Source organism: Xyrauchen texanus, chromosome 6 (assembly GCF_025860055.1).
Source record: "Xyrauchen texanus isolate HMW12.3.18 chromosome 6, RBS_HiC_50CHRs, whole genome shotgun sequence".
Lineage (NCBI taxonomy): Eukaryota > Metazoa > Chordata > Actinopteri > Cypriniformes > Catostomidae > Xyrauchen > Xyrauchen texanus.
In genome coordinates this window covers 2359357-2370959 of record NC_068281.1, presented here as the reverse complement: position 1 = coordinate 2370959, position 11603 = coordinate 2359357, and the positions used below count along the sequence as shown (strand labels likewise).

Sequence of the window (11603 nt, the reverse complement as noted above, 5' to 3'; positions counted from 1 at the left end):
CTGCAGCCTTGACAAACTGCGCCATCGTGTGTTCAAACTTGATAAATGCGGTTCAAGTAGTATTTCAAAATGTATGTGATATTTAGATATTAATAAGTATATTTTTATTTATTTGCATGAGAAACAAAACATGTAACGGGTACAAATAGACTAAATTATATGGAAAGTTTAACAATGCAACGAAATTATGCTGCGATCACTGATCTATATATATAGATCAGTGGCTGCGATACATTTTTCTGGATATAAAACTTGACAAAAATCAAAAATACATTTAGAATATACTTTTATTTCTTAACCCGTGTGTGACCCTCGGGACATTTTTTTCTTTCTTTTTTTTTTTTTTTTGTGTGATAATTTGGGTGTGTTGGTATGAATGTCAGAGAGTGTGTGTGTGTGTGTGTGTGCGCGTGCTTAAAAAACAACAGTGGCATTATATAAACAAACTGGCATTTAAAGGGTTAAAATCCTGAAATGTAATGAATATTTGGTCGTTATGATCAGGACTGGAAAATAATATGAATATATAATATTATTATGCCATTTGTTTTTGTAACTTTTTTAAACTGAGGCATAAGGGTTAAAAGTGTGGACTTTTGAACACGTAACACGAGTACAGTCGCACAATATCATACGAATGAGCCAAATATAGAAAAGTCGTACGAATTCTGACGATTTCGCCGCGAGAGCGTGTTGGAAATACAGGCACTTGCGCAGCGGTGCATTGTGGGTGTGCGCGGAGAAGTAAAATGGCGGACTTGGCGAACGAAGGTAAGCGACCGTGTGAATTCACAAAACGCGCACAACAACGCGAATACACCGCCGCCGTGGTTCGTTCACTTCATGTTTGTGTTGTTTAGAGTATCACGCGCGATTATGACAGGGTGTGAGTATATACACAGCTTTGAAGCGGGCTGTGTGTTGCTAACAGGCTAACCACCGGCCTCTGTGTGTTTCTCTTTTTTATTTTTAGGCGGGTGGAAACGCACGCGCTTGCCCCGATGCTCTCGCGTGCAACACGCACATGCGCGTGCACAGTTTAAAAACAACAAAAAACATCGACTAATGTGTTGCATGATGAGTTTTACTGTGTGCATATGATTGCAATAATTATTTTAATACGTGAAAGGTTTTAATCATGGCCTACGGATGTTACATTGAGGCTGAAGTCAAAACGTCTTGCTGTGTTTATGTGTTAATATTGACGACCAGAACACTCAGTGCACTTGATAAATAATGTTCAAAAGTGTTGAAGGGGTAATATCACATCTGGGTCATGTTCATTAACAGCCAGCATGTGTAATAACCCTACACATGATATCTCGGAGACAGTTATGTCTGCATATTGAGCTTTATTTGGCGTGATTTGCATGCTATTTAGATATTGTAATTAAACAGTGTTGTATGTTAAGCTATGTATTGTACTGCGTTGTGCTTGCATTGTGTTTTATTCTGTTGTAATCGCGGCTTGTGCATGTTAATAGGCTTTCATGAGCTTAGACGTTTGTCTTCAGCTGATATTTGCTGTTAAAGTGTGATTTAATAGTCTTTTTCCATGTTCTATAGGGAGACTGTCCCATGCACTGGTGCTTATAAATGTAGCTGAAAAACAAAAACGTAAGCAAATGCCAAGTGGGTGGGGTGGTGAGTTGGTCAACTCGTGTTTTTGGCGAGGAACTTGACTTGAAACATTTCGATTAATTCCCGGATCAGATCTCGCAATAGGGAAAGAGAGGTCGGAACAGTTGGCGGTGCTGCTTTCATCGGCTAGCCGCGTGTCGGTGTTGTTCAAGCGGCTTGTGGCTATACTCGAGCCCGCTGTCTGTGCTAAAGCAGGCCCGCCCACTCTCCTCGTGTCCAGGGGTGAAATGCAACCCCATGCACACATGATTTCCCTCTCTTTAGGACTCTAATGTTCTCCAGGATAGCAGCCCTGCGTGGTGAGATCACTTCTGGTGTGTGTGTGTGTGTGTGCATTGGATGCCACAAGGCCCACAACCCTTGGCCTAATTACAGTGATGTGCATGGGGATACAAATATTGTGATTTGTTTGGGAAAGGCAGATGTTTACAGATGCACCATGCATGGGTATACTGCACTAATTAGTGGTGTGGAAATGCAATTTAGAGTCTTAGTTCTGCGATCACCAACACAATGAAAAATGCGAATTAGTAGTTAACACAGAATTCAATGTTGCCATCATATATTCACCCTCATGTCTTTCAAAACCCGCCATATTTCTTTTTTTCCATGGTACACATGAAGAGTGATTTATTCACCGTTCTCCTGACCAACCACTAGGCGGTGTCTTAATGATTCTGATTGCCGATGGTTCAGATCTCCGAACGCAGCAATGAAAAAATGTCTGAAACGAGCGATCCAGACAGAGAACGCAACCATTTTAAATGTTAGTTAAATGGTAAATTACCAAAGTGCTTTATACTGTGTCCCAATCACCCATACATTCACACTTGCACTCCAATGATGGCAGAGCTGCCATGCAAGGTGCTAGCCTGCTATTGGGAGCAACTTGGGGTTCAGTGTCTTGCCCAAGGACACTTCGGCGTGTGGACCGGCAATTGAACCACCAACCCTACGGTTGGCAGCCGACCCGCTCTACCACCTGAGCCACAGCCGCCTTTAGTTGGAGTAAATGAGCTCATGCTCATCTTGTGCAGCTGTTGGTTGTCAAAACAACTCAAAGTAGTTAATTACATTAACGGGACAAACCTTGGGTCATCCCTTAATGTCATCTACCCTACTGTCAAAAGGCAGTATTCATGACTCTGTAAAGTGTCTGCACTTTGGAGCCACGCTTTTTAATTTCGACTTACGAAAAAGCAAAAGTTACTGTGTCAAAGCAGGCAGTTACAGTGAGTCACTTACAATGGAAATGAATGGCACCAGTATATAAATGTATATATCAAATACACACCGTTTCAAAAATATAGCCACAAGACATAAACATTACACATGCTAACTTGATTTTAGTGTGATAAAATCGTCCACTGACCGTTACTTTGTAAAGGATCAAATATTGCTACTTTGTTGTCATGGTGACGTAATGCCCTAACTTAACAGTTAATCCCTGTTTTAATCTTCCTAAAATCATTTATTGGATTGGAGTTATGAATGATGTTTTATTACCCCACATTTTTGTTTCTGTTAAGAGTAATGCAGCTAAAAATATCAGACACTGTCAACCAGATCATGTGTCTTTTATTTATTTACGAAGCGTGACGTCAATTTTAAACCTCTTCAATGTGCCAGGGGTGTAAAGGTTCTGATATTTGGCTCTGTTACTTCAAGTGTTTGAAATTGTCTTTTGACAACACAGTTTATGGAAGGAAGATGCTTTGCAGTGGCTGGCTGCTAACCTCAGTTGATCAAGTTACTCAAAGGTTTGTAAAGGAATCATATAAATGGGTCATGTCAACTAAGGTTAGATTAATAGTGGGCCACTATAATTTCTGTGCAGTGATGTATGCACTTTCACGTCATAGGAGTGATGGTAAAGTGAAGCAATGAGGCTCTCAATTGGGCCTGAAACAATTAGTCGACGTCAACAATAAAAAAATTGTCGGCGAATAGTCGTTTGATCTTATTTAACGTAATGTGAGATCACATACAATTTTAATGGTGCGTTCATATACAATGCTAAGAAAATTTTCGCCTTGCATTGCTTGCACGAGTTTGACCGTTTGGATTATAAATGTTTGTTAAAACTCGCGTTCGCGCAGCTAACGCAAACCCGCGAGTATTCCCCCTTCAGTACGTCATTGACATCTGGACAATCTCAATGCTGATAGGTTTTCGCGACAACGCGTTATAAGGAGTTGAAAAATGTCATATGTGAATGAAGTGATTTCACTTGTTCGAGTTTGTATGTAATTGCGCTGCGCGAAACGCTTGCATCGCGTTGTATGTGAACGTACCATAATAACGATGACACGTCAGAGCAGCACTGCAGTTCACGACTGAGGAGAGGAAGAATTACACGGGTCGCAGTCCAGATGAACTCTAAACTTTCCAAACAGCTTCAGGTGATGTAGATCGCAAAGTATGATACATTTTGTAATTATAATACAAAAATACAAAATAAGTAAATGCAGAAGTACTCTCGTTGTGGAATAAGTGGAGCTGGAGCTCTTTAAAGGAAACAACCCTGCGTTACATCTTTAATCCAGTTATATTTAATGTGTTATAGCTTTATTAAAGTTCAAATAATACGGAAGCAGATCATGTAAATAAATACAAACTCCGAAATGTGCATTTCTCTATGCGGTCAGCGCCTCTTCTATGAGTTACATGAATGTCCCGATCTAAGAGGGAGAGACTGAAACTGCACCAGGCTGATGCACACTGTCGTGGGACACTCGTCCCTCGAGCACGCGCGCTTAAAGCAGCTAGATTATAACGTGATGGCTCATGACTTTTAATTAGAGAGAGTTTGTTTTTTGTGAGTTAAAGATGGATTGAAGTGAACAGAAAGGTGAGAGAGGGGAGTCTTCGCCCCATTATATACTGAACCAAAAAATACGTTTTTGATTTGTTTTTGTTTTGGCTTGTTTTCCAATATAAATATGTAAAACCCCCTTTAAACAACGTACATTTCCTTTAACAGCTATACTGCAAACAAGAGAAAAACACTTGATGACAATAGTTTTTTTGTGTGGTGGAAAGTATTTTTTTCCCTTTAATTCAGTGAATGTCATTTAGAGGTACTTTTAAAAGATGATTTTGTCCTCTATTGATAGTTAGCACATTTAACGCAACCTTTTAAGTCGGGGCACATGCTGAATAATCGGTTAAGAGCTAAAGATTAACCGTTGCAGTAATCGTCGAATAATCGTTAGATTAATTGATTGTTAGTTGCAGCCCTACTTTCAATACAAATGCTTCTGCACACAGTTCAATTTACTGCCACCTGGTGGTCAGAAAATGAAGGGCATCTAGTAAGCTGCTGTGGCCAACCGGTTGCTTGGGAAGCCTGAGTGGAGTCACTCAGCATGCATTGGATTAGAACTTGCGACTCCAGGTGCGGTAGTCAGCGGCCCCACTTGATAATGTGCTATTGATCGCACTCCTTTAGCATATTTAAAGTTACATTTCAATGTAAATAATGCATTAAAAGACATGCATGTTTCCTACAAGTGTTTCTCAATGAAATATGTTTTGCTTACGGCGTGTGACATACCACGATTTTAATTAAATTGTTAGATAATAATTCTGACTGACAGACGGCTGCTTTTGAGAGTGCACTCGCTTATTTGAGCACATGCTGGCTTGTTTTAGTCTTGTGCATTTGAGAGTTTGTCAAAACGTTTTTCTAGTCAAACTGTTGTAGGGCTGGGCGATAAAACTACATCGATATATATCACGATAAAGAAAATCCACGATAAGCTTTTGAGGAATTTTCGATATTTACCGCGTCGCTAAAACACAAGCAGTTTGGCTTTCTCAGGCTGCGTTTCCACTGGGGCGGAGGAAATCCACTCAAAAGGCGCTCACAGCGCTAGGATAGAGCTACCGCTGCCAATGCTACGATCCACCTTGTGAGCATGACGCTCGGCTTTCATAGGAATGAATTGAAAACACTCTCAGCTTCGCTCACAACGCGCCAGTGGTAACGTAGGGTCAGACTGGATGAACTTACTAATGCTAGCTGCCTTGCTAACGATTAGGCTACGTCGGACACCGGATTGATTCCTTCCGCACCGCAAGACTTCATGACAACGGTTGCGCCCTCTCATCGTCTCTAGTGAAGAGCGCGACAGAACAACAGTGATGTGGACGACAGCTCTGATCTTTCTGCGCTGCAATCTTGAATCTTGTTCTCTAGCACCAAACATGCATCAATTCTGCCCCGTCCCGCTCCACACGCGTCGCCTCTTTTCCCTGCATGTGTGTAGACATGAAGCAACGCATGAGTTAACGTGGTTTCAAAGCACCTTTTAGACCAAAAACTTTTTCCCTTCTAAATGTATCTTTATTAATCAGCACGTTATGAGCCTTTAATAATAAACAAATCGATTTCTGTTCTAATTTTGTGAAAATTAATTAGATGTCTGGAATGGATAAGGAAAGACTAAAATTACTAGTTGGTAGACGAGTCATTCACTAATGAAAATATACAAATGTTTTTAAATAAATAAAATCGTTTTCTAAATTTTCTTTCGGAACACCTCTGAACCCACATTCAGCATCATTCCACAGTCACAAGGGCTTCTATGCCCCATACTTGTGTATCTGAATTAGGGCTGTCAATCGATATACACTCACCTAAAGGATTATTAGGAACACATACTAATACTGTGTTTGACCCCCTTTCGCCTTCAGAACTGCCTTAATTCTACGTGGCATTGATTCAACAAGGTGCTGAAAGCATTCTTTAGAAATGTTGGCCCATATTGATAGGATAGCATCTTGCAGTTGATGGAGATTTGTGGGATGCACATCCAGGGCACGAAGCTCCCGTTCCACCACATCCCAAAGATGCTCTATTGGGTTGAGATCTGGTGACTGTGGGGGCCATTTTAGTACAGTGAACTCATTGTCATGTTCAAGAAACCAATTTGAAATGATTCGAGCTTTGTGACATGGTGCATTATCCTGCTGGAAGTAGCCATCAGAGGATGGGTACATGGTGGCTATAAAGGGATGGACATGGTCAGAAACAATGCTCAGGTAGGCCGTGGCATTTAAACGATGCCCAATTGGCACTAAGGGGCCTAAAGTGTGCCAAGAAAACATCCCCACACCATTACACCACCACCACCAGCCTGCACAGTGGTAATAAGGCATGATGGATCCATGTTCTCATTCTGTTTACGCCAAATTCTGACTCTACCATCTGAATGTCTCAACAGAAATCGAGACTCATCAGACCAGGCAACATTTTTCCAGTCTTCAACTGTCCCATTTTGGTGAGCTCTTGCAAATTGTTGCCTCTTTTTCCTATTTGTAGTGGAGATGAGTGGTACCCGGTGGGGTCTTCTGCTGTTGTAGCCCATCCGCCTCAAGGTTGTGCGTGTTGTGGCTTCACAAATGCTTTGCTGCATACCTCGGTTGTAACGAGTGGTTATTTCAGGCAAAGTTGCTCTTCTATCAGCTTGAATCAGTCGGCCCATTCTCCTCTGACCTCTAGCATCAACAAGGCATTTTCAGCCCACAGGACTGCCGCATACTGGATGTTTTTCCTTTTCACACCATTCTTTGTAAACCCTAGAAATGGTTGTGCGTGAAAATCCCAGTAACTGAGCAGATTGTGAAATACTCAGACCGGCCCGTCTGGCACTAACAACCATGCCACGCTCAAAATTGCTTAAATCACCTTTCTTTCCCATTCTGACATTCAGTTTGGAGTTCAGGAGATTGTCTTGACCAGGACCACACCCCTAAATGCATTGAAGCAACTGCCATGTGATTGGTTGATTAGATAATTGCATTAATGAGAAATTGAACAGGTGTTCCTAATAATCCTTTAGGTGAGTGTATATATATATATATATATATATATAAAATATTCAGTTAATTAAAATGCGTTACATTCCTGAAGCAGAAGAGTTAATAATTGATAAGACAATACAAAAAGCAGCTTTAGAATACAGTTGTCACGGTACCAAAATTTCAGTAGTCGGTACCAATACCAGTGAAATTTTACAGTACTTGATACCATTTTCGGTACCAAAGCAAAACACAAAAACGGGTCACTGAACAACACTCTTTTATTAACAAAGTCTACAAAACATTAGCAGCAGAACTAAGAACAGAAATATTCCATTGAGCAACAATTTAATTTATATATATATATAGATATTATGATTAAATAAATTCTAATCGAGCTGCATTAAGCGTCAGCGCTCGAGGGATGAGTGTCCCGAGGCAGAGTCTCTCTCAGGTGCAGTTTCAATCTCTCCCCCTGAGGTCGGGACATTCGCGCAACTCATAGAAGAGGCGCCGACCACACAGAGAAATGCCCGTTTCTGAGTTTATAGTTATTAACATGATCTGCTTCTGTATTATTTGAACTTTAATAAAGCTATAACACATTAAATATGACTGCATTTAAGATGTAACCCATGTTTCCTTTAAAGAGCTCCGCCTTTGCTTATTCCACAACGGTACATGCTTCTGAATGTCCTTTTTTTTTATCATTCCCTAATACTTTGGGATCTACATAAGATGAAGCTGTGAAAGTTTCGAGTGCATCTGGACGGATCTGTGTAATTCTTCTCCTCCGTCAGGCGTGAACTTCTGCTCTCGCGCTTCATCACAGTTTAATGTGATTTCATGTTACGTTAAATGAGATCAAACGACGATTCGACAATGAACATTTTTCTCGTCAATTTTGTATTTGACGATGTCGATAATGTCGACTAAACGTTTCAGCCCTAATGCAAATGATAATATGCTTTTAAACACACCTGCTGTATGTGCTTGAATAAATCCGGGTGTCTGTCTTTCAGGTGTTTATTAAGTTTGATGCGTTTCCTCCTTTCGTCAGAAAATTGTGAAAGCAGCATTTACAAACAGGTTTTTGCTGATCTATGATGTTTCACTTTTCATCAGCCTCAAATGCAAAGAATTGCCAAACCTGCTTTTTCCACTTTTCATTTCGACATGATTCAGCTGAGACTCCACAGCAGCTTTGCTTGTCGCCATATTTTGCTTGTTGTGAGTGTTTGAAAGTTCCCGACCCTGCATGGGTACTTCGGTACCGTCAGAAATTGTGGTATCGTAAAACGGAGTACCGGTATTTTTGACAACACTATTACAATGTATTGTTCACTACCATATTATTGATCATAAGTCAATCATTGACACACAGTTCACAGCAATCCATTACACAAGTGAATTTGTCAATCAGTTGGAGATTTATGATGAGGGCTTGTTTAAGGACCCGTCAATGAACACGTCAGACATTTAAAAAAAAAAAAAAAAAGGTTTTTATTAATGCTTACAAAACCTTAGATTGCATTTGCGCTCCAAGTGTTTTGAACGCAAGAATGTAACGCACGTCTGTGTTGTGGGTTGTTTTCTTCACTGTATAAACTGTTTGTTGCTCATACAGCTGAAGTTTCACTTACTGCCCCCTGGAGTAAACAGGTGTTACTACAAGCTTGCATTTCTCAGGAATCTTATTATATTGCCTTAATATAACTTATTACGGTCCGGGGGCATTGCGATTAATTGCATTAATTTTTATAACTTGTTATTTTTAATAAAATTAATCGCACTGAATTAACGCGTTAAATCGACAGCCGTAATATGAATCTAAAGAAATATAATTAATATTTAATTTTTATGTAAAAATATTCCAACAAATACTGGACTGCTGTCACTATGCTTCAGAACAAACAGACGATCTTTTAATTGATAAACTATCAAATATTTTAATATTTTGGTAAAAGATCCCTCAGACGCCACCGCTTTGGCCGTCTCTGGACCCCCTGTGCAGTTTTGTAGAGACTATTCTTCCGTCAACATTGAAATAAAAAAGAAAGTGCAATGTGTAAATGTATATCGTGATAAATATCGATATCGAACAATATGAAAATGATTATAGTGAGAACAATTTTGGCCATATCGCCTAGTCCTAAACGGTTGTATTTCCTATGAATGCTGTTGGTCTTATCCAAGTGTGCCGCACAAGCCCTCAAAAGTGAAGCCAAAACGTCTCGATCGCCCCCTGGTGGCTGGTCCTAGTATAGGTCATAAACCCCGCTTCCCCATGTTATTCAATGGGACGTGAGACCAACTAAACAATTAAATTACACTTCACATATCTTTTTTCCAAAGATAGTTTCTGTCATTTACTGTCGTTTCTATCACGTTGATGTCATTTCAAGTGTTTGTTTTCAAAATAAGTTTGTTTTTAGTTATTTGATGCTATAAAAACGGTGCTGTGACATCATGATTGACAGCTGTGATTGACAGGTTCTCTGAGTGAAGTAGTCACTGAAGCACCAACTGACTTTTTTTCGGGATCTTCGGAGGACTGAGGAGATTGGAGCTTTAAATTTAATATCTAAATTTCTATAATTCATTATTTCACTCCGTCATAAGTCAAACGTGCAGGGGCGTGTGCTTGCGTTTGATTCAGCGAGAGTGAGGGCGGGCCTTGATTTCGCGGCTTTACTTCCTACTCACTACTGCAGGTCTGGTCCCGAAATCGCAACTGCGCGAGACTCAAGTCCCAAGATGTCAGCGCCATATCGGGACACTGGCTGACTTCAGTTCTCACCAATGGAAAACAGCGAAGGGCGTCAGCCATCTTTTTTACACTATGGACTTATCAGTTTGTGTCTTATCCTTTTCAGGTGGTAGATCCAACAGTTTTAAGAAAATAACTTATTTATTTAGCTGTGCTTTGGATGTTTGTGTTTGTGGATGTGAAGTGTTGAAATGCAAATTGAAGTACCTTTGTATTGCAGAGAAATATAACGGGATTACGAGTCGGATTTCCTTCTAATTTTTAATTTCTTTCCATTTTCTCTTTTGCAGAGAAGCCTGCTATAGCTCCTCCGGTGTTTGTGTTTCAAAAGGACAAAGCACAGAAGGTTTGTCTTCAACTGTTTAAAGGAATAAGTTACCCAAAAGTGTACTAGGGCTGTCACAGTTTTGAAATTTGGCTGATGTTTAATTGTCAAGCAAATAATTGTGACTATGACGATTAATTGTCTGGATTGGGGCTTTCACGACGTGTGCATCAAACAGCTTAAGACGTTTATTCATACCTAATTGGAGGGTTAGAAATTGATGGTAGTATTTTAATTATTGGGTGAACTAAATCTGAAAGTTCTCGCACATCTTTCTAGAACATGACCTTAAATTTGATGTTTTTACAGAAGCATTTAAAATTGTATTTCTTAAACCCCTAAAGCTGCGTACACACTGCCAGCGACTTTGTTGGTGAACCCTCTCCAATGGAATATGGAATGGAATATGAGAGTCGACATTTTCGAATCTCTCGCGCATCACGGTCCGTCCATCGCCAACACCTGCGGCAGGCGTCAACAGGCTTCGCTCACATCTCCTTTAAACATGTAGCTTTTGTTTCTGAATAAAAATATGTTGACGGATGAACAATTAAGCCATTTTTGTCAGACTATCAGCAATGTTCCCGTTGTTTCATATATATATATATATATATAATGCGTAAGTCTCAGTTTTGGTGACTTTGACAGTTTTGCGCACACAAAGGTTATTGTTATTAAACGTATTGCTGGTAGTGAGAGGAAACTTGAAGCATGATTTCCAAGAAGCAAATTAAACTAAATCTAGTATCTCAACATTTAAAAAAATTGGGCCCAAAATAGTTGTCGTTTTCTACTTGATTGTTTTTTTCTATAATGTAGTCCAGCTTTGTTTTGACCATTTGTAAAAATAAAAATATATATATATATATATTTTTTTTTCATATGTTCCAGAGATCTGCGGATGGGTCGAGTGCGGAGGATGGAGACGGTGAGTTGGCGTGCTTTGCATTTAGACTCCTAACGCTATGTTCACGTCTTGTCAGAATGTCCATAAATATGAACTTTGTCTTTACCATTGTCTTTGTCGATCTACCGGTCAATTTTTGTTCCTTCCCTCACCTA

At 39.9% G+C, this 11603-nt stretch overlaps 1 protein-coding gene across 2 annotated transcripts in view; it reads left to right on the top strand.

Moving 5' to 3' along the window:
• The first annotated feature begins 731 nt into the window (after positions 1–731).
• LOC127645782 (ran-binding protein 3-like) overlaps positions 732–11603 on the top strand; it is a 34331-nt gene continuing 23459 nt past the window's right edge. Inside the window, exons 1-3 of one of the 2 annotated variants that reach the window (XM_052129458.1) lie at positions 732–771; positions 10507–10562; positions 11433–11469. In XM_052129458.1, coding sequence (XP_051985418.1) covers positions 750–771; positions 10507–10562; positions 11433–11469 — 115 coding nt within the window. In that variant the 5' untranslated portion in view covers positions 732–749. The remainder of the gene's footprint in view (positions 772–10506; positions 10563–11432; positions 11470–11603) is intronic. The other variant, XM_052129459.1, reaches the window with a different exon arrangement.